This window comes from Anticarsia gemmatalis, chromosome 28, assembly GCF_050436995.1.
Source record: "Anticarsia gemmatalis isolate Benzon Research Colony breed Stoneville strain chromosome 28, ilAntGemm2 primary, whole genome shotgun sequence".
NCBI classification, from domain to species: domain Eukaryota; kingdom Metazoa; phylum Arthropoda; class Insecta; order Lepidoptera; family Erebidae; genus Anticarsia; species Anticarsia gemmatalis.
In genome coordinates, this window is record NC_134772.1 from 1,227,313 (window position 1) to 1,250,857 (window position 23,545).

At 34.0% G+C, this 23,545-nt stretch overlaps 1 protein-coding gene across 2 annotated transcripts in view; it reads right to left on the reverse strand.

The window, feature by feature from the left end:
- The window catches only part of ACC (acetyl-CoA carboxylase), an 81,574-nt gene extending 58,706 nt beyond the window's left edge, over positions 1–22,868 (reverse strand). The window contains exons 1-3 of one of the 2 annotated variants that reach the window (XM_076132519.1): positions 22,662–22,868; positions 12,863–12,957; positions 12,417–12,586 (exon numbers count right to left, since the gene is read on the reverse strand). In XM_076132519.1, coding sequence (XP_075988634.1) covers positions 12,417–12,586; positions 12,863–12,957; positions 22,662–22,737 — 341 coding nt within the window. In that variant the 5' untranslated portion in view covers positions 22,738–22,868. Of the gene's footprint in view, positions 1–187; positions 506–12,416; positions 12,587–12,862; positions 12,958–22,661 lie in introns of those variants that run through there. The other variant, XM_076132520.1, reaches the window with a different exon arrangement.
- Between the last annotated feature and the right edge of the window lie 677 nt (positions 22,869–23,545).

Consider the following 23,545-nt stretch of genomic DNA (forward strand, 5'->3'; position numbering starts at 1 on the left):
TTAGCAATAATAATAGAATTTGGTCAGTTCTAGATTTATCGATATTTCTTAAAGAGCGATAGTTAACAATGAAAATTCTCATACATTTAGCAACTAATTTTGGAATTTACACGCATTTTGAGGTTAATTAGGACTTCAAACGTCAAAATTAACAACTCTTGCCTTCACCTTAGATGTCAAAACTTACTGCAGAGTTCCAGAATGCGGCAGCCTTAACAACCTGGAGTCCTGTATCCTCCCTCTACCTTCCTCCTCTCGGCTCTCCTCCTCAGGGTCTGTGTGCAATGTCATTTGAAACTTCTGCGTCAAATTAGGAATGACTTCCGTAGGGTCTTCATCATCAAAGGACTGCTGTTCCGTCGTCTCTCCGAGCACGAAACGTTTCGAAGTCCTTCGTTTCAGCATTTTGAATAAATCACGAAAAAACTTAAATACTCCGAATGTGTAAGGAAAGTTCATATAACTATTTGTTCATGATTTTAACACTTGTTGCACATCACTAGAACTGTCGCTCTAAAAAAATATTTATTCTATATTAAAAAAAAATATTTCCCGCCAATTATAACGACTTCTTGTTAGTTTCGTTCCGTTGGACGACAAATAATGGTAAATTTAACGTAAATATGTATATTATACAAAAACCTTCTGTTTGTTTTGTTTATTATCTACCTATGTGTTTAAATAAGAATCTAAATTTTTGATCATTGTTACATAGCTTATTTTAGGACCACTCACACACGATCATCTGATTCCAAACTTAGCAGAGCTTGTACTATGAAAAGGTAAAGAAATAAAAAGGTCAGGAGTGTACCCGGTGGTCCTGTACCACAAAATGTATGGATGTGAATGAAGCAAGGGAAGTTTGTAAGGATCGTATCAAATGGCGTTCTCTGGTCTCTAACTACCCCTATGGAAAGAAGACGTGGTTTTACGTATAATAACTTAATTAAGTTTAAAGTATTGTGAAACCTTGACAGAATGACGTCTTAAAAATGTTTTTTAATAAAAAATACGGCAATTCAACAATTATAGTCACAAAATACTATTTTACATATAAAAACGACAGTGTTGTTGTGTCCATTATTTTAGAGTAAGAGATTATCGTGTTAATAACTTATTTCACGCTTCAATATCAGTTCCGGGATGAGCAGAATATTATTAGAATAGATTTTGAGATTTTCTACGCTTTTTTTGTCTAAGTGCTCTAATGACCCACAGATAAATTACCTATTAAAGTACTATTTTGAATAATATATCTATTCCAGTATCGCAGTTTTATTGTTTCTATTCTTTGGTTCTCTGCCTGCCCCTGTGGCAAAAAGACGTGATTTTTTTCTATGTGTATGTAATTATGAAAACAAATAGTACCTATTTATTCGAGTTTTTTTAATATCTGCTATTAAAATGAATGCGAAATAAATACTGCTTTTCTGTCTCAAGCAATTTCATGACGGCTAAAACGATTAAGTGCAATTTAGCAGAGTCACAGATTAATATCTTTATTTTTGCAAGGATCTATCGAAAAAAACTACGAATTAAGTTCATACCGACACACAGCGTCGCTTTCATAAAACATTTTAGGGACTTTCAAGATAATTTCATGATACGTTGCTTAAATACCATTTAACCTTGGTGAAGTCTATCAGAAAGTCAATTTCCCAGGCCGGTTGGTAATAAATTAGTGGGAGCGACCGAAGGGTTAGCTAGCTAAGTGCCTGATACCACGAAACCGAGGAAGGGTTACGATATCATATTTAAGAGAGACGAAATTGAACCACAATTAAAATATGCAAGAAAAATGTAGTGGTCGAAAATTTGACATAATATTTAGTTTTTATTGAAGTCGGCTTAAATTGAATTTTGTTTTTTATTGTCACGCCTGTAGGGACAAAATGTAAGCAGAGTAAATACATTTTAGACTGGAGCTGCGTCGCTATCGATATATATTTTTTTGGCCCCATGTCTATGGTGAAACAAAGCACTACAGCTTTCCCTCTCCGGTCGTAGATACAAAGGACGGCCCAAAACTAGATGGGAAACTGTAGTACAGAAAGATATGAGTGAGTGTGAGGTTACCGAAGACGGTGTCCAAGACAGAGCGAAGTGGAGGAGAAAGACCAGGAAGGCTGACCCCACTACCATATGGGATTCTTAGCATAGAATTGAGAGAGAGAGTATAAGGACCTATGGTAAAACCTTTCATACTGGTTGTATTATTACGCGTGTAATGGTCGAATGTGTAGGTAAGCAGAGATGAATTAAATACACCCCTAATTCATTGGGTAGGAATATTGTTGGTTCCAAGTTGGCCAGAGGGTAAACACTTTGCTTTCGCGGCATACTGGGCCCTGGGCAGTCGATAATTTCGGGCTTCTTTAAAGAATATCGTAACCGATTTTGTAAAACACTAACAACATTTTGCCTGACCCAGTAATCGAACCGGAAACCTGATGATTACCGAGAAATAACTTATGAGTTTGGAGGAGTTAACTGCTTATAAATATAACTGTCATTCAAAAACAGACCCACTTAACTTTAAATCACTTAAATTGAGGTCAAAATATAAAAATACCCAAATACGGAAGCCATTTTGGTCATCTGACATTTTATGACGAAATCCAAGATGGACGTTATAAAGATTACGTAAAATGGCGCTAAAATCAGATTGGATTATCTTAACGACATTTTTAAAACGAATTTGATGGCTTTAAAGTATTTTGTTTAAGTTTTGAATTGTATGTAGGTACTTATTTGATGATATCTTAGTTTGAGAATAGAAAATACAAGAGCCCGTTCGAGATATCAAAGTTGTAGCATTTTGCACCAAGCATAGATCTCCCAACCAAACATTTAAATCGATTACGCAGTTATATTGTACCCTTAAAGCAAAACAGACACATAATTTCTATCGCTTTTTATTTAAGTTTTTATGGCAAGTACCTACTTAAGTAAATTAGGTAGTATAGTGGAACAAATCTATATTTAAAGAAGTCTGTCTGTATAAGTTGCTAATATATTCGCCACAAAGGAACCGACGTAGGACTTTTAGTAAACAGCAAAAGAGTGCCTATATAAAACACAAAAGGTACATGCCCATAACTAAATTAAATAAGTACCTACTGAGATCTTACGAGCGGTTACTACCTAATTACTTATTATAGAATAAGATACTCAGCAACACTCGGCATATTAATAAAAATTTAATCTCAATCATCACACTCAGACTTTAATTATTTTATCTCGATGATATGCAGGTAGTCGATAATGTAATCTTTGATTAATCCTTAATTAGTAGGTATAAGACCTCTCTCGAAGTAAATATTTATATCGCACAGGAGGCATTATAAACATCTTATTTATTTTTTCGGGGATTAACCTTAAATAAATGTAAGACATTTTGATCAAATATTGACATATCCTATTATAATCAAAGGTTATTAAACATCTATGTGCTATTTTGCATCGAAATCTCTTCAATAGATTTTGATAAAAAGAGTAACTTTTCAGAAGACTTTAGATTGAAGTAGAACATGATATACATATAACATACCTACCACATAAAGTAATCAAATTACACACTGACTTTTTAATAAAAAAACCTTTGGCGTATATTTCTTGAACATACATACATACATAATATCACGCCTTTGCGTCCATAGGGTTAGACAGAGGTACGATCCTTACAAACTTCTCTTGCTTCATTCACATACATACATGTTGTCATACAAGACCGCCGGTTACGAGTCCTACGCACCTGACCTTTTTATAAGATATTGCCTATATAATCTGTGTTAAAAACCCGTCTCTAATATAGTCAATAGAAACGGCGGCACAAACATATAGAAAAGACTAAAGTTAAATTAATAACTCTTCTTTTTGAAGCCGATTAAAAGATACACGGATACAATATACTTGATACTTTAACAGCTTTACTTCCAAGCGAGCGTCAAGAACAAACACTCAAGTATCAAAGCAAACAAATCCGACCTTCAAGTAAGAACTTTATACTTTACATAACACATTAAATCAATACATAATGTCTATGTATAGAACTGTAAATGCTTATATGAAACTGTCGTTAAAATCTATAAAAAGATATATAAATTTTTGTCCTACCTACATAATATCACGTCAGTTATACCCGAAGGTATAAACAGAGGTGTATAAAATTTAATGCAACTACGTTACGTTAACGATATTCGTCCCATGTTATTGGGGGCGAGTCTATTGCAATATACCGGACATGTTACAAAACTCCGGGTAACTATAGAAAAAAATGTAAATATAAATTAGAAACGACCTAATTCTGTGCAAAATTCATAACTACCGGTATTAGGTTTAGAGATGTCATTGACATGGTCATTCGCGGACCATATCCTGACTCTTAACCCCTTATTCCAGCCTGAAACGGGTTTGTACCTAAGATTTTAATCGATAAAACAGCGTAAAACTTATAAAAAAAACGCTATTGAATAGATAAACTACCGCCAAATGTAATCAGAAACCAGGGGTTATTAATTTTGGTCAAATGCTGACACTTATGATAGTCAATGATACAGAGAGTGAATTTACCGCCAGTTCGGAAGGTAGGGCCAATGAGAAGAGCTGGCAAGAAACTCCTGGCCACTCTTTTTAATCGATTAGTCGTAAAAATATCAGTGAAATCCCCTTTATAACATGTTTTTGACAAAAAACATAATGTGCCAACCTTCAGTAACGTGGGATAAGGACATGAAAAATAAGACTCAAGAAAGATCTTTTATTTCAAAGAAGATGATCATGCCCAGTATAAAACACAAGGAAACTAGTATTTTAGTTTTTAGTATGAATCAAAATCGCTTCTCTTATTAGTTAGTAACATACAAATAAGTAACGTATTCATTATTTATATCCGCATAAAAACATCTTCTATTCATCCCTGTAAAAAACTCTACAAATGATTGCTAAGTCATTGAATGGTTGTAACTGCAAAACCTATTAAAACATACTTATAAGATTTTATTAAAGACTAGACGCCGCCCGCGACTTCGTCCGCGTGGAAACCCTTCACGTGTAAATCCCGATCCCTCGGGAACTCCGGGATAAAAAGCTTATGTGTTACTCTGGGTCTTCAGCTACCTATATACCAAATTTCATCGTAATCGATTCAGTAGTAATTGCGTGAAAGAGTAACAAACATCCATACATACATACATTCTCACAAACTTTCGCATTTATAATATTAGTAGGATTAGTATGATTCTAAAAATATTTCGATATCCGCTTTTGAACGTGGTTTCTAACATTAATTTATTTTTATTTTTCCTACTCTTTACTGCCTCTGTGGCGCGGTCGGTAGTATATACGACTGCTGATCATGGGGTCTCGCGTTTGATTCCCGGGTCGGGCAAAGTAGGTACAGTAAAGTACTATTGGTATTTTTCTAATTTATATTAGAATCTTTTAATATATTAGCTCGGAGTTTAGTAACGTGCATGGTATATAGCAATAGACTCGCCCCATATTACATGGGACTAACATTTATTATTAATGGCGAAACGTGAGTATATTTCATTCACCTCGGCCTAAACTTTCGGATTTAATAAGCGTGATATTATGCATGTATTTTTCCGTATTTTTCTCAAAAACAGGTTAAGTTTCTAGGTAAACCGACACATAACTGAAGGTTAACCTTGCGGCTAAGCTGTTGACAAACCATTAGACTCGCTAAATTCGCGTCAACTTGTAAATAATAGTGCTATTTGTCGTCGACAATAATATTACTCTGTTTGCGTTATATTGTCAAATGATTGCTAAGTAAGTACCATATTTAGTTAACCTAGGTTTTATGAATAATAAATGATATAAAGGAGATCGGCAGATTTCGTACAGCTTAAAGTTGGTGTTGTTTCGTAACAGAATTTGTACCACTTATTAAGGGGACTAAGTCACTTATTTTTATTTGGGAGTATTATTTTTAGAAGTCCGGATTAATTAGAAAGTATTTGTTTATAATAATAATTTTTGGTCTATGGCTTATATTTGTTGACAACTAAAGAAAAAGAAAATCTCATGAGACGTCACTGTTAGTCTGACGTCTACGCATCCGCTAATTTGTCGTTGTCGCATCTGAGCAATTTAGCGAACTATCGGGGCTTCTAAAAATGGACATAACTTTTACCTCCCAACTTTTAAAAATATAAGAATTTTAAAATAAGCTTGTCTATCATATTAGCTACCAACTAAAACAAAAAGTAAACCTAAACATGACATTTGATAAGCTGTACGAATTCTTCATACAAACCTGCCGTTCGTCTTTAACCCTCAGACTCTCAACCTTTTAAATCCAGCGCCACCTTTATTTTTTTTTATAAAGACAATTAACTCTCTCATTAAGAATTGCTCCTGTGTCGCAGGGACTTTTACAAACATACTTTATTTTCCAAACTATTAAGGTAAATACAGTCAGGCGCTACTGAAATACCGGAATAAATACTTTTTCCCACATATCTATGCTATACTAATATTATAAAGCTGAAGAGTTTGTTTGTTTGAACGCGCTAATCTCAGAAACTACTGGTCCGATTTGAAAAATTCTTTCAGTGTTAGATAGTCCATTTATCGAGGAAGGTTAAAGGCTATATATCATCACGCTACTACGAATAGGAGCAGAGTACCAGTGAAAAATGTTACAAAAACGGGGAATATTTTTAACGCTTATGTAACGCAAGCGAAGTTGCGCGGGTCAGCTAGTTTTCCTATAAAAATTAGCCAAAAGCTGAATGCAACGCGGTGCTTCCAATAAAAAGTAAAACGTAGACCGGTACATCATATTTCACATAGACAATTAGTTTGTTTTTTTCTAAAGCAAGATGGCTGTAAGTTTTTACGTGTCAAGTAAAAACTATTCAAGGTCAACGAGAACAGGAAGATAATAACTAAATAACAGTTTTTAGTACCTTCAAATGTAAGGATTCTTGTATTTGTTTGGGTTTTTTACTTGTCTTATAAATAAACCCCAAAGTTTGCTATACTCTATCCAAATCAGGGCCCAATTGAGCAACGAAAAATAATTTTTCGTCATCTTCAGCAATCATGATCATTATTTCAGTCAATTGATATAAAACCCTGATAAACTACTTTCAGATTGAAACAGAGAAAATATCTCTATTTTACCACACTCTCTATCACAACTGCATGAAAATCAATTCAGCATTTTTAAGTATAAAAACAAAGTAAGTATACAACTTTGTTTTTTTATTTAAAAGGCCCGCAATTTAGATTACATGAAAAGATTTTCCGGAGCAAAATGTAGGCTATCTTAGATACCTACGCTGAACTTAATCTAAATCTTTTCAATATTTTTGCAGAAGAGAGTCACAAACATTTATGTATGTATACTATAATATATAACTTTCGCATTTATAACATTAGTAGGTAAAGCAGTGATCTAATCGGTGTGTATTAAAGGCAGGTGCAATGTTATTTTTCATTTAAACCACATGCTCGTGAGATTAGATTACAGCCAGCAATAAACCTGGTTGATTAGAATTGTATTGCAAAATAAATACACCAACGATCCCGTATTTTAGTTAAACATATTTTGTTACGATACAAAATTATTTATAACATCATCAGCCTAGTCTTTCTTCCAACTATGTTGGAGTCGACTTCCAGTCTCACCGGATGCAGCTGAATGTCAGTATTTTACATGAAGCGACTGTCTATCTGACCTCCACAACACCTAGTTACCTGGGTTATAATACGATACCCCTCGGTAAGACTGGTTTTCAGATTTTCAAGCTACTGGTAAAGACTGTCAAAGATCATTGAAAATGACAGCAGGATTTAAGGTGTCTTCCGAATCACGAAAGAACTCGATGGGTATAATATGGTCTTCTATCCACAGAACAACTTCGGGGAGCATACCTTAACCTGAGACATACAAAATTATTTTGTGACATGATACTTAAAAATATTTAGGGATAATTTATTAACAAAAACTATCAAGAAGTTTGATTCCCTCTATTAATAAATTATAAATATATAAGATAGATATAACTCATTTGGACTATAAGTCCAAATGAGTTATTAATTAATATATTATCAAATATCTTATACGGAGATAATATAAGATATTTTGTGTGTACCTAAGTATAATTAAATTGTAATTCTCATTTTTAATAAATACAAATGTCATGGTGAACTTTACAAAATTGCAATAATATAATCTAACAGTAGATATTATATGATTTTTATCTAGTATTTGTATAAAAGAAAATAAAAACAAGTAATTGCGATTGCCTATCTTAAATATCTAGCCATCATTGATTCTATTTGTATTATTATACCGAATTGATAAACATCGATAATTCGTCATAAACACGACGATAACTATTTTTATAGGTACTTATCACTAAACTAAGTCGGTAATTATTTTCGTCGAATAATCTTAGAATCTTTTAGGTACATACATATAAGACAAGGCCGTCTGCGTGGAAACCCTTCCCGTGTAAATCCCGATCCCTCGGAAACTCCGGGATAAAAAGTAGCTTATGTGTTATTCTGGGTCTTCAGCTACCTACATACCAAATTTCATCGTAATCTATTCAGTAGTATTTGCATGAAAGAGTAACAAACATCCATACATACAAACAAACTTTCGCATTTGTAATATTAGTAGGATAGGATAGGTTTTTAGGGTCCCGTACCCAGAGGCTGAAACGGGAACACTATGAAAAAGTTTCCCTGTCTGTCTGTCACCAGGCTAAACCAAGTAAGCAAGACAGTTGAATAATTCACAGATGATAACTTCCGCTATAACAATAGATACTAAACCAGAATTAAGTAATATGAATATGAATAAAAAATATTAAGTAACTTCGACTGAACTCGCACTTGGCAGGATTTTTATTTTTTAAAACCTATAGAACCATATACCTACCTAGAAAAAAATCTAGACTCTATGTTGCTATACAGTAACCAGGGGTTTCACTTTGAAACACCAAAGAAAACTTTCGATTCTGTAAGAACCTCGAACTATCTATCTATCGTATGGTTAGTGGTCAACCTAGTGTCAAAGTTGTTCAAGCCGCCTGAAAAGCCTTACCTACCTCGAACTAGCACTTCGAAAAGAGATTCTAACAAATCGGAACTTTAAAAAAATATTTTGTCATGTTTTTTCAGACACCTTATCCTATAATAGTCATAATAATTCGAATCGTTTATCTAATCTATCTCACGCCACAATTTTAACACGACCAGTCAAAGCTTAACACCTAGTCATGGATTACTCATTGAATATTTGGTTAAAGCATTTGATAGCATTTGAATGTTTGTTTATTTTATCACTCCAAATGTATTTTTACATATTGGTATAGTTTGCAAAAGAATTGAAGTGGAGAAACCATAAATTCGTTACGATAGAGCACCCTAACATTAATTAAATCACGCCTTTTTGCCATGAAGGTAGGCACTTAGACAGAGACCACTTGGTACGATGCTTACAAACTTCCCTTGCTTCATTCACATCCATACATGTTGTCATACAGGAACGCCGGTTACGAGTAGCACCTGAGATTTAGGTTCTAAAAAATGTTTAAATAGGTTGGTACCTACCTGCTAATCGTAACGATAAAATTCTCTACATTAGTTCTTCGAGAAAAGTATCTGTGCTATACCTATAGGTATATCTATGGATAGTGACGGAAAATCACCGGAAAACGTCTAATACCAAAACGAAATAGGTATGAGTAAAAAAGTCTCAATAGTTAGTTTTTGTTACTTGCAAAAGGCTTTATTTTTTATAGCGCGCAAGTAATCGCCTTAAAAACAAATCTTTAAGCATCGTACATTATATTATTGCATATTTTATTTTAAATAGGAAACGAATGAATAATATTCTGGGAAGGAATATAACTTCAACACGTTTCTGCATTCTGCTGACATAATATTTGTAAACAAACATTGACTTTTAGCATAACGCTCAAATAACACGTACAATCATATAATTTTAATGCGAAAATGTAATATTTTCATTCATCTCCATAAATATTATTTGCAAGAACACATAGCAACATTACCAAAAAATAAAAAAATCCAACGAAACGAAACGTAAAATATTTAAAAAGTAATGAATTGGCGCTTTTTTACACTGAAACACACACAGACACAGTAAAACACAGTGTTTGTGATCACAACAAAAAATATCACACGATGTTTGTAGTTGGAATGCAACACAGCGTAGTGTTGTGCGCGGCGTTCGTCGACACAGTCGAGAACTCACTGAAGGCTTTGGCGCGAAATCACCTGTCAACGTCACAGCAATGGCCGCCCGTGACCAATTACGTAATACGATGCTTATTGCATTTTGATAACTAGTTACGTTTGTTCATTCACTTATGATCTTTATTATCATTTGCTATTTATGATGGAATAGAAAGTTAGTAGGTTAGTGTGCTATTGATTGCGATGCGAACATTGTTTATGTTTTTCCGAGAGTTACACAAAACAGTAATAAAATAAGCAAATATAGGCATTGTAAACATGGAATTAAGGAAGGAAGACCAGTTACTGATAGGCAGTTAACCCTTGGGTTTTCTGAGGATAAATAATTAATAACCTGCTAACCTGTTCTCGATTTAAGAATAATACAGGGAAATAGTTGAGTTACAATGTTTTTTAATGTCAACTCCCGCACTAAGAATTGTTCTTGTAGTGCGGGGACTTTTACTAACATACAAACAACGGACATAAAGTACAACCAGACCCGAAACAACTATTTGTGGATCACACAAATAATTGTTCCGTGTGGGAATCGAACACACGACCCGCTGATGCAATGGTAGCGGCGGGGCGACCTTAACCACTGCGCCACGGAGGCAGTCATTGATTACAATAATAATGAAATTATATAGAACTAGCTGACCCGCGCAACTTCGCTTGCGTCACATAAGAGAGAACGGGTCAGAATTTTCCACGTTTTTGTAACACTTTTTATTGTTACTCTGCTCCTATTGGTCGTAGCGTGATGATATAAAATATGATTTTTTTTCGCGAAAAATATTCTCAAAATTATTTATATCTCTTAATATAACGAAGTCGCGCTATGGCATAACCGCCATTTAAACAGTTGCCATGACAACGGAATTTTGTTAATTCAATTGTCATTATAATATTGATTACTCGCGACTTCGAATTTTCTCGGGAAATGCGCGATTTTCCCGGGGTAAAAAGTAGCCTATGTCCTTTCTCGGGTATTAAAATATCTCCATACCAAATTTCATGCAAATTGGTTCAGTAGTTTAGGCGTGATTGAGTAGCAGACAGACAGACAGACAGACAGAGTTACTTTCGCATTTATAATATTAGTATGGAATTTACCTATATGCTAGTCGTTTCTAAATTATAAAATATTATACCCGAATTTGAGGCTAGCACGGAAAAACTAACTCAAGGAAGCGGGCATAGATTATTGCCAAATAAAATATAGTGACAGAGGACTGATTTGAACAGAGAAGATAACGATTCAGGGACCATTCATTCCTTTGGCTATTAAAGACACGGCTGCGCATTTCACAAGTTATATTCAATGGTTAAGTAGCAAGTCTTTAGAGAAATAACTCGAATCTAAAGTATTTGTTTGTCGAGTGGTCTTTATCCGTTTGACAAGGCTTGCAATTTGTGTGAAATTCAGAAGTAGGTTGCAAAGCCCTCTTTCTGCTATGCAGAATCATATTTTTGCTTTGCGGGGTTCTAACTTACGATCAAACGCTTTGAGCTTCATGATAGTGGTTAAAAGTAATGCAATGGAAAAAAAACACATTTCTTCCCTACCGTATATTCCTATAAACTTTCTTAGAAAGTGCTTCTAAGCCATAAAAAATAAGAGAATCCGAGATATTAAGGTATAGGACACCGGACAATGTCCTGAATTATAGGGCGACCTCTCTGCGTTAAAGTTACGGTAGGTACCGAGATAGCCGGGATACACCAGATAAGGCCCTGAATAAAAATTATAGGGCGACCTGGCTGCGTTTATAGTTCTGGTACCCAGATAGCCGGTATTTCCAGGATTGTCAAAGAATTTTGCGTGTTGTTCCGGCATGAAAAAAAAAATAATTGTTTACAAAGCTACGATAATGTGTCGTTTTTTATTGATCATGACTACTTAATGTAGTCGCGGACCGCAAACGAAAACCCTGATTCCGTTCGTGGCTCAAGAAATGTCCAGGTATTTATCAGCAAGCCTAGTTATAGTAAACTTGGTTTTAAACGACCTTCACAGCATGGATTTTATTATCTATCTGCATATTGTACAAGTAAATGTACTTTACAATATGAAACTTCCCCATAAAATTTTAATGAATTCCACAGCAGTAAATCGTAAAATCAAAATTATAACAACGCCATCTATATGTCATAAGTACTAAACTTACTTGAGCTGGCTTCTTTTTTCCGCTAGAGCGAGCTTCTGCGCCTGTGTCAAGACGCGTCTGATGTTCGGAGGGGGGGCATTGGGGAAGGAATCCCGTCCCTCGTGAGCTGGACCCTCATCGACATGCTCCTGTTCTGCTTCTTCGCCAACAGTAAAGTTGACGTTTGTTCCCTGGAATAATAGGAAAGTGTTATTAGAAAATAATAATAACAGAAAACGAAATTCTTCAATATTTTTACCAGATATCACTAATTGCTATTTGCAATCAATCAACTTGCGACGACGGCAAATAAGACCTACGCCGAAACGTCAAGTAATCCAAGACCAAAATAAACAAAAATCTCAGTCAAAAATTTTAATCTTGCACCCAATCGATATTTACAAGACTATAGTTAAAACCTGCGCGACATCACTAGTAAAGTGTGATTCTTTAAAAATAAAACTTACATTATCATCATGGTCTTCCGACTCAATCTTTTCAAAATTATCACTCTCACTGGATGAACACCGAGTCTGCTCCTGCTGCTCGGCCATCGTAAATACTAGAAAAAAGATTGAATTCACATTGTTTATTCACATAAGTATGTAATCAATAGTTAGAAGGACAGCTGTTTATTCACGTACTACTCGTATTTAGTAAAGATTCAAGGACATCAGAAAATATTGAAAGAATGAACTAGAACGCCTGTCGAAATAAAATAGCAAGTCACATTACTATAAAAGGATAAATTATTATTCATAAATGCACATGAAGAAGTAATCAATTCATAAGAAGTACAGTTATTTCATTATTATATTGTTAAATTTAAGGAAATCAGTGAATATTAGAAGAAGAACTAAATACAGCGCCTGATAAAAATTTAATAGCAAGACACGTAGCTTCAAAATTTTGCTTTGGTAGGCGCTTTCTACAAACACGTTAATATGGATATGTTTTCGAACGGATTTCAGCCTTCTTTTTATTGTTTATTACAACACATACTATGGTTTAATGAAAAGCATTATGCTAGTTACGAAACATCACAACTGGAATAATATCTCATCTTACACGAGTATTTAATTAGGGAAGTATTTTAATTAAGTCTGCAAGAGAAGCGCGAGAACAGAATGCGTAATACATTTACGACATTTCTATCTAAGCATTTTAAATATACAATTACTCAAAGGCGGCTGACATAGTAATCTATAGATGTTATGACGTAGGCATCTGCTAAGAAAGGATATTGATCAATTCTACACCCGAGGGAATAAAAAAGGGGATGAAAGTTTGAATGACAATTCTGTCCTAAGTCACAAACCACGCGGGCAACTCGATAATACGTGACTAAAGTAAATATGAAATACGGAGCGCATCTCTAAAGCGTTTGATCCTTGACTGACCTCATTGCAAATACACAGCTTTCGCATCATACATCCATTAGCATTTATCCATTGGCGTAGCAAGTATATTATGTTTCCTTCTTATGGAGTTTTAACCGAGATCTTGAGCACGTATTAGGGAAGCTGTATTTGTTTACTGTTAAAACTAGGTTTAGAAAACTATAGACGTGATATATTTTGTACGGCAGTGTGGTAGTCTTGATATTTCAAGCAGTTAAGTCTTTTTCATAAGTTGTCAACGAAAAGTTAAAATGTTGGGGCAGGTCAATAATCTTTGACTGTTATCAAACAACTACCATTGAGTTGGGAGTTCGTGAGTCTGGTTGTCCTTTGTGTCCGTTTTTTGTATGTTTGTAAAAGTCCCCGCGACACAAGAGCAAATCTTAGTTGCGGGTAGGGAATGCAATCCCGACTCGAGATCGTCAACTCGAGATCCCCCGCGATCAGAAATATCAATCCCGCGGGATCCCGAGATTTTCGGGATCCCGTCTAGTTAGTAAAAATAATACAATTCGAACGGCTTGTTTAATGTAATATGTGTGTGATAGTGTGGTGAATGCAATAAATTATTATTTGAAAGAAAATAAAAGACTTTATTTTTCAATATTACTAACAACGTAACATAATTAACAGGTGTAATAACATGAACATAATCAAAAAAGTAGGTGTAGCTCCAGGAGATCAAAATAAAAAGTAATCACATGGCATTTTGAAAGTAGCCTCTTAAAGTACAAAGTGTATCAATAGTACGAGCTTCTAATCGGCATCTTAAGTCTATTGCAATGTAGCCAGCTGCTGATAATGCCCTCTCCGACAATCCCGAACGGGATCTCGTCATATTATGCTTCGGGATTGATCCCGAAAAAATACACGGGATCTCGCGAGATCGGGATCCCGCGAGATCGGGATTGCATTCACTAGTTGCGGGAGATGTCTTTCACAAAAGAATAGAACGAAAATATGCATTGAGAACGATTTTTACCGTGCCTTTGAAGCAGAGGGACACACAGATTAATTATTTACAATATAGTTTAAAACAAAAATAATAGCCGAACAACGTAATAGAGCAAAGAGTAGCGAATGTGTAAAAAAAACTGAATTAAGAACATCAGTCAGTGGCTATTAGTTGACGATGGCTTATTTAGTACAGCTACATTATTCTGGAAATACATCGAATGTTTAATTACAATTTAGATAAATTGTCAAGGCTTCCTACTAATTTGTCGAACTATAAACCTAGCATTGAGAAGGTTCATATCTGACGGAACATACGTCCCGTATGGTCGCGCAACGCCAGAACAGACAAACGTATAGAAAAACACTCGACCGTTCACACTCAACCGATGATGTGTCGGTGCGAAGCCCATACAAATTAAATTACGACCGACGCATCTTCCGTCAGATATGAACCTTCCTTAAGAGCTATTGTGCAGGAATGTCGCGAGTATGAACTAGTATAGCTATAAAGCTAGGATATTAAATGGGTCAGGCCGCAGTTGGCATCCCGTAATGAAAATCGATGGAATGCCATTCCTGTACCTCTTCTTATTGAAGACGATTAATATTAAAGGCATACCTTCAGATAAAGTGCCTTCGAAAAATATATTTCTTGCTCTCCTTCGTATGGTTAGTGGGCAACTTAGTCTTAAAGTTGTTTAACTCTCAATGATTTTTTAAGCAACAAAAGATTGTTATTATTAACCGACCTTAAAGACACGACAGTTTTTTAATGTATGTTTCCAGATTACTCAAAAACGCGTGAATTGATTTCAAAAATAGTTTTTCGGATTAGAATTGACAGATTTTACGTGCCATCGATCGATGTTACCACGATTTTTAGACCAAATAGAACGGCCACCCATCTATGAGGTGTCCGTGGTAGAGATTGTTTAAACCCAGCGAGCGCAACTAGCTATGATGATAGATTGTAGATAGGGCATTGCGTTAGATCATAATAGACTTATTTTTCATTTCTAGTGTCAGGAATTGATTAGTGCATTTCTCGGCTTCTCGGTTCTAGGAAGTAGGAAAATGAGAGCGCGTAAAGCCACTGGTCGTGTTGGTTATCCGTCCCACCCGACTATGAAAGTAGAGGAATAAAGCGACACTATAAACAAAGTTCTGCTGGCTGGTTTTAATGAAACTGGCCGTCATAGAAGAATTGTTAGGTGCCGTTTTTTTCTGTAAACTAAAACGACTAAGTTTGGTTCAGACATAATAACTATCTTTAGTGCAGTTTTATGTTAAATGCGAAGAGTCGCTCAAACACGTAATGACTTGAAGATTTCATGTAAGATTACGTAATTGTAGATATTTTGTCTGAAAATTGCATTCCGATTGGCGTCATTCGCACACATAGTTACACCTATGTAGTTTACAAGTTGTTAAAAAAAAATTCTGTTGTTTCTTCAAAACTCTTTTTTCAGAGGCATTATTGATCGCTTAATTTTAAATTTTCTGGCTAACCGAACCTTTAAATTGACGATCTATAGGTAATTACTTATATTCCTACTCTTATAACTTCATTATTTTTGTTTTAGAAAGTCATAGGTACAGCTACATTATATCCAAGCAAACAAAACTTTGCATTTATAAACGACTGTTTTTTTAAAGAAATGGTATGAATTTGATTCCTTCTGCATTAAGATTATAACAATAATTCGTATATCAGTTCACTGTAAGTAAATACAAAATTAAACAAAACCAAAAAAGAACTCGTCAAATTCATGCTACCTTTTTCGTAATTAAACAAAAATCTCGTCATCCACCTAGCAACACTGAAAAACACTCCCATTTTCTTGCAACATTTCACGAAAAAAAAAACAAAACACTAGTGATGAGGAAGGTTGTAACGATACCGGTTATTTCACTGCGTATTATCGGTTATCTAAATAACGGTTATCGCGGTTCAAATGTCTAGGTGGTGTCATATACTGACATTTCACGTTCAACGCATGCGCCTTGAAGGTGACATCGGACATGCGATAACTAGGGAAGAGAAATAAAGGACAAATCGATGTAAAGCTTTGACTTTGAATGACATTTGTTTCGTAATTAAATTGTTGTTTTTAATTATTTATTAGGTAAATGTAAAGCAGAGTTCATAGTAATATATTATGGACGTATATTTTTGTCGGGTTTCGTAACGTTTTGTATTTTGAAACTAATGAAAATTAAAACGCATTTTTTATACAATATGCAATGCACTGTATAGTGCAAAGATACCATAACTAACAGGTAGAAAATGAGCATAGTAAATACCTATTTACTATGCTCATAGTCATAAACAACATAAGAAATTATTTAAATAAATAAAGATGATTAAAATATCACGATTGCAAAGCATCAAGAACTGCAAAACCTTTTTTTACGTTAAAGCATTTTATTTGCTCCTATGTTCTAAATATATTTTTAACAAAAATCAGCCTATGCTTTTCTACAACTATGTTAGAGTCGACTTCCAGTCTAACTGGATGCAGCTAAATACCACTACTTTTTACTTTAAACTCTGTTGAAAAACATTAAAGCCTGTTTATGGTAAGATATGGTTTATAATTACTAATTAAGTATTTCGTAGCTTGTCAAATGAAATAATGACATAATCACTCACTTAATAGTTAGTTTATCCGAAACTTATCCGGAAGTTGTGGTTTCTAAAGTCTTTAATTAATTGCATTGTCATTCATTACGTGTGTTACATTAACAGTTGTTAGGTTAAAGGTTATTATTTTATTTTACTTATAACCTATTGATCTGTGATAATAAATATTCCATCCAGTCATCTTGCAGTTTATGCTTGCGTTTAGCTTGACTGTATGATTAAGTTTACTGATAAAATACAATCTATTTATATAAATCCGTTAATTTAAGATCATACAATTAACTGTTTTATCTGGTAATAAGGTAGCTAACTATACGAGTAGCTACTACTATAGTTCAAATATAAATTATCCGTTAACTTGGATCTAATATTATGTAAGGAAAGTGAATTATCTATCGGATAATGTTGAAACCTAATGATTTTTGGGTTTGAAATGTTTGAAGTTATAGATAAAGTTGGACCCGTATTCGTTTTATAACTTTTTAAACGAGGTGAAGCCGGGGTGAGCCCCATATAAAACGTCTGAAACGCATACTATGCATTTTTTTACTTAAATCTATTAAGTTATTACATAAAATGTAGTTGTATTTTCTATATTTTCATCTGACTATCTTCACAGGTGGTCTGAACGTTCACCGATACCAGAGACCTACATACTCAGCAGATTAGTTTATCTTATCTCATTGTGTCCGAAATATTCAAGGACCTGTCTGCCAATTGATGCACAATGGCTGTCTCGTAGAATGTTATATGATTCGTACGTGTGATTGTAGTGGAGAGGATATAAACAGATTATAATATAAAGCAGTTTGTTACTGTAAAACGTAAAGAAACTGAATTTAAAATAATCTTTCAGTGTTTAAAAGGTCTTCGTATTTAGGTTGTGGAGGTTCGATAGACAGACGCTCCATGTAAAATACTGGTATTCAGCTGCATTCAGTGAGATGGAAGCCGATTCCAACATGGAAGAAAGGCTAGCATGATGATAATTAAAAAAGTTATACAAGTATACGTGTTGTAAGCTCTGATTAGTTAGACAGTGTTTTGTCACTTACAATCAATTTTTTAACTGTTCATGAGTGAAAAAAGCTCCCACTGTAATCCTAATTAAAGCTTACACGACGTTTATTAGTAGAACAATATTATAACCGTATGTGCTAACTAGTTATAGGTAAGGTAGTAAGTAGACAGGCGAAACCGGGGTTGTTTGCTAAATTCTAAATTTTGTTCGCAAGTAATTGGACTAACCGTTCGAAATCGTATATGTTTTGCATTTCAAAGATTTTCAATACACGTTTACTCCAAATCACGTTACCTTCGAATAAATTAATACCATTCGATACAAATAAGTACCTAAACTAAAAAAATACATTCAATTGTCATGTGTACGTGCGAATTGTACGTCAATTTACAATTTACTTGAATTGATTTGAATTAAAATTAGATTGTTGCGCACTACATGTTTTTGAAACAACAACGTTTTCCTAATTTTCGTAAAACATCTAATTTTGAAGTATAATTAATTTAAAAAACACTATATTATATTTTTTTCATGGATCCATGGACATTTACGAATAATGCAAAATTTTCGATATCAAATTGTCTGACTTCTTGACCAAAGCCGTGAGTTTCTTGCCGTTTCTTCTCACCAGCAACAGCTTTTCCGAAACGGTGGCAGATAAAAAATATTATAACGATTTTAAATACATGTAAAAAGTTTATGAAATAAAGGATATTATTTAGAATTCGAAAAAGTCACATAGAAAAAGTTGATAAATAATTATACTCTTAGTCCCTAAGGGGGTAGACAGATCATCTCTATACGGTAGCGATTACAATTACACTAATTGCAAATACTCATTTTTTAAATATTTTAATATAATAATATCAGTATGTTTACTAATTTAAGCCACATATTTGACAACAAATCTGAATTACGCATACTAGAGTTAAAAATTATGACACTAACCTGTCGATTTTAAAACCAGTCTGACTTCAATCCTGCATTGCGCAGTAAACAATAACTCACTGAAAACCACTGAATATCAAATGTTGAAAGTAGCGAAGGGTAGCAGACAAGAGGTGAACCTATTACTTATGTAAGTTGTAGGTTGCTATGCGACGATAAAACATCTTGTCGTTAAGAAATAATGGAATCAAATACGACTTCAGTTTATCCATTGTGATGTTTTTTTGGCTAATTTTGACCTAAGGTCAAATGTATTTTGTAGAGAACTCAATTGACCGAAAACTTAATATGTGGTTCTGAATACCAGTATTTTACATGCAGCGACTGTCTATCGGACCTCCACAACCCAGTTACCTGGGATAATAACACGATACCGCTCGGTAAAACAAAGAATTCTCTAATTTGATGTTTACTAAGATAAAAAATAGTTTTAAAGCCATAAAAAATAATTATGTAACGAGATAATAATTATCATAATTATGTAACTGAATCTTTTTCAAATATTTGTCGAATTCTTTTATGATAGTAACCGTTTATAACACGAAAACGAATTAACTTTTACGATGCAAACAAATGGTTTCCTAATGTCAGCATGACTAAGAACGGCAATGCATTTTAATTACTAGGCCTAGTTAAATGTGAAGTAGATTAACACTGTGACCTGTAGTCTTTGAATAACAGCAAGGCTGTCATTTTCGAAGATCTTTGACAGTCGTTACCAGTAGTCAGAAGCTTGAAAGTGTGACAACCAGTCTTACCGAAGGGTATCGTGTTATAACCCAGGTATTGGGTTGTGGAGGTCAGATACGCAGTCGCTCCATGTAAAACAATGGTATCCAGCTGCATCTGGTGAGACTGGAAGCCGACTCCAACATAGTTTGGAACAAAGGCTAAGCTGATATATAGTCTTTGAATAACAGTAACCCAAAGATTTTAATAAGAATATCCTCATGGGTTCCAATTATGAGAATAGGAAGTCTTCGAAGTTGATATAAACCTTTTACAAATACAGGACTTCAAGATTAGATAGCTGGTGCTTTATGGATGGGTGGCCGCTTAGTGGCATTTGAATTAAACGTTACTCCATGCTTCGAAGGGCACGTTAAAAGTTGGTCTTGGTTTTTTGTCTATAAGGCTAAGTAATTAAGCCATCTCAAAGGAATTTTGGACAGTTTGAATAACTTTGACACTATGTTGACCACGAACCAGTAGTTAAACACTTCATAAAATATATGGATGATTTATGAGCTAATTGTGGGTTTTAATCGTTACCGATGTCATCGAAAACACAAAGCTTTGTAATTTTAGAGTAAACTGGAAAGGTAAAGATTTGAGGGCTTTAAGGAGAAACCAACAAGCATGGTATTTTATTAAATTGTGTACTATAAAGTATTACCTCTGCTGGTAAAAATGTTGTTTCAAGTCAACCAGACGTCATTAAAGACCTTCAGGGCTCAAAAATAGCTCAAAATGTAGACATAAACTTAAGTGAATGGTACCATGGACATCAAGTTACTCTCGATCCAGAAACAAACATATTACAGTTAATTATTATCATTATAAATCATTTACAACAGTTTGCCGATGACCCGACGTGCCCTTACACTATCCTCGTATAATTTGTGTTGCAATATGCAGTGACGTCACAATGTCATCGGCAAATCTTTTACAAACGATGTCAGTGATTCCCCTGAATGTTACATATTTGCAATTAGGTGTCAAAAATGGTATATAATTAAGAAATGAAACTTATGTGTGTTTTTCAAGTGTCGTATTTGAGATGAAACTTAAAAAGTTGCTAAATTTTGTACAATCATTCCGATGATTGAATGATTCCTGGCGAATGATAAAAGTGTAGGATTATTTATAGTATCTATCAATAACCTAGTAAACTAGGTATATAGGGAGCATATTTCTCAATAATATCCAAGAGTTTATAACATACGCATAATTCATATGCCACTGCCTACACCTTTGGAAAAAAAACGTGATATTATGTATGTACATTCACACATTACCCTCCTTTGTGTCGCGCAGTCGGTAAAAACAAGATGTTATTAAATTTGTAATGATATATTATCTGAAAATATCTCTGTTTGCCCCATAGGAACTAATTGTCACTATTGCGTTCGACAATACCATTATAGATTACAAATAGGCGCAAGAACTCAAACTATTTGTTATTAAAACACCGGTTTTGTAAAACCACGTGCGTAACGTAGAATAACCGGTAAATATCGCAAAAAAACTGGACCCATAATCTTTAAACGAGATTGATATCTTGAATACAATTTGAGCTTATGTAGAGCCTACTTTATTAAGACTTTTTTGTTTTTGATCTTATTATCTTGCTATTAGAAAGTTAATATAAATGTCTGGATTTGCGGAAAATGAAATAAATAGCTGAAGATTGTCAAGCGTCTCCTTGCTTCAGAAGACATGTTAAAAGTCTGTATCCATTAATCCAAGTCATAAGCCTTCAGGCGGCTTAACCAACTGAAACTATAAGTTAACCTAGTCAGCCTAATGCCCAAGTAGTTCTAGTCCTAGACAAATAGGTACACTATTAAAACAAAAAAGCTGAATATTATGTAAAACGCATATTCTTATCTCAAAACAGATATAAAATAAATCATTAATGATTCATTATGTTAGGTTAAATCAGTGCCCGATAAAATAGATCATTCGATATTTCAAGTATTTCGTAATCATCACAATGATTTTTACTTTTGTGAATTGAACACGTTACAAAATGAATTAAATAGCTTTCCCTATCGTAAACAGGGCTACGGGTTTTAATTATAATAATTTATAATGCATATCCCTGCCACCATTTTGAATTTTAATCTTTTAAAGTTAAAGAGCAGGGACTTTTAATGTATGTGCTATTATATGCAAATAGTTGTTCGTCACTGATTCAAGTTAATGTTTAGTTAATATTCATTTTATAGTAATTTGATGGTCGTCTGATTGTAATAAGGAAAAAAACATTTGAAACGAATTATTTTGCGATTGTAAGGACTTTACGTCAAACACATGTCGTATTATAATACTAGTTTTTTTCACTTTAAAATGTAGTTATTAAAGAAACTTCTATAAAGTTTTCTATGATAAAAAATACTGATAAATTGTTAAATGCTAAGAAAAAATATTGTGTTGATGTAATTATCAAAACAATACATAAAATCATTTAAAATTTAATGCTCCAGCATCATAAAATGTGGCAAGTAGGTACTATTAAAAAAAATAGTAAAAAAACGTTTGGTCACAAAAAAAAAAGGAAAAAAATCACTCACTGTCCTCAGTCCCTTTGGTAAACCTTATAAAAACATAAACTAAAACAAACGCTATACAAAAAATAACCGGCAACATAAAATAAATAAGTTTAAATAAATCACATCACTACACTATCACAGCATTGCGTCGACTGATCAAAAATTCCCGCCAATTACTTTGACAGTCGACCGAGCGCGTCGAACGATCGCAAAGCACTTCGAAAACAGTGTATAATATAATCAACACATTATAAATACGACATATTATCAGTTATACAATCAGTGCGATTTATCAAGTATTTAATTGAGCACATTATTTTGTTTCTCCATGCGGTTGGACACACACGTTCATGTTATAACCACGACATGTCACTGAAAAAAAGCGGCTTTTAACCTTGTGACAATTTCGGCCGTTTACTCGTTGTGTGATATTGTAGCGGTGTGAAGCGCTTTTTTCGCTGTGTTTTATATGTTTTGTATGATCTCTGAACTAAGATGAATATCGCTGCGCTACTTTTGGTGTTAGGGATGTTGGTATAATCGATAGAGTTATCGAAAAGATTAGTTGTTTCAACCATTTTGGTCCAAGTAGAGGCGTTATTAAAAGTAGTTCGTTTTATTTTTTTTATTATTTATTATGCCCCGCCGTGCCCTGTGAAATATTGGAATTTCTTTCTGAGTTTTTTTTATACTAGTATGCGTTCTGTCATTTTTTAAAGAATAGCTGATTCGACTGGTAGTCAACTACTCTATTTATCCGACCTCAAATCGATTTATAAACTTGATGGTCTGCAATAGAGCCTACCTACCTACAGTACACAGTACAGTACAGATTATCACTGCGCATTGTTCCGTTTGTTTGGGAATTTTATGTTTCCCAAATTCTTATTATTTCCTTCAGTTAG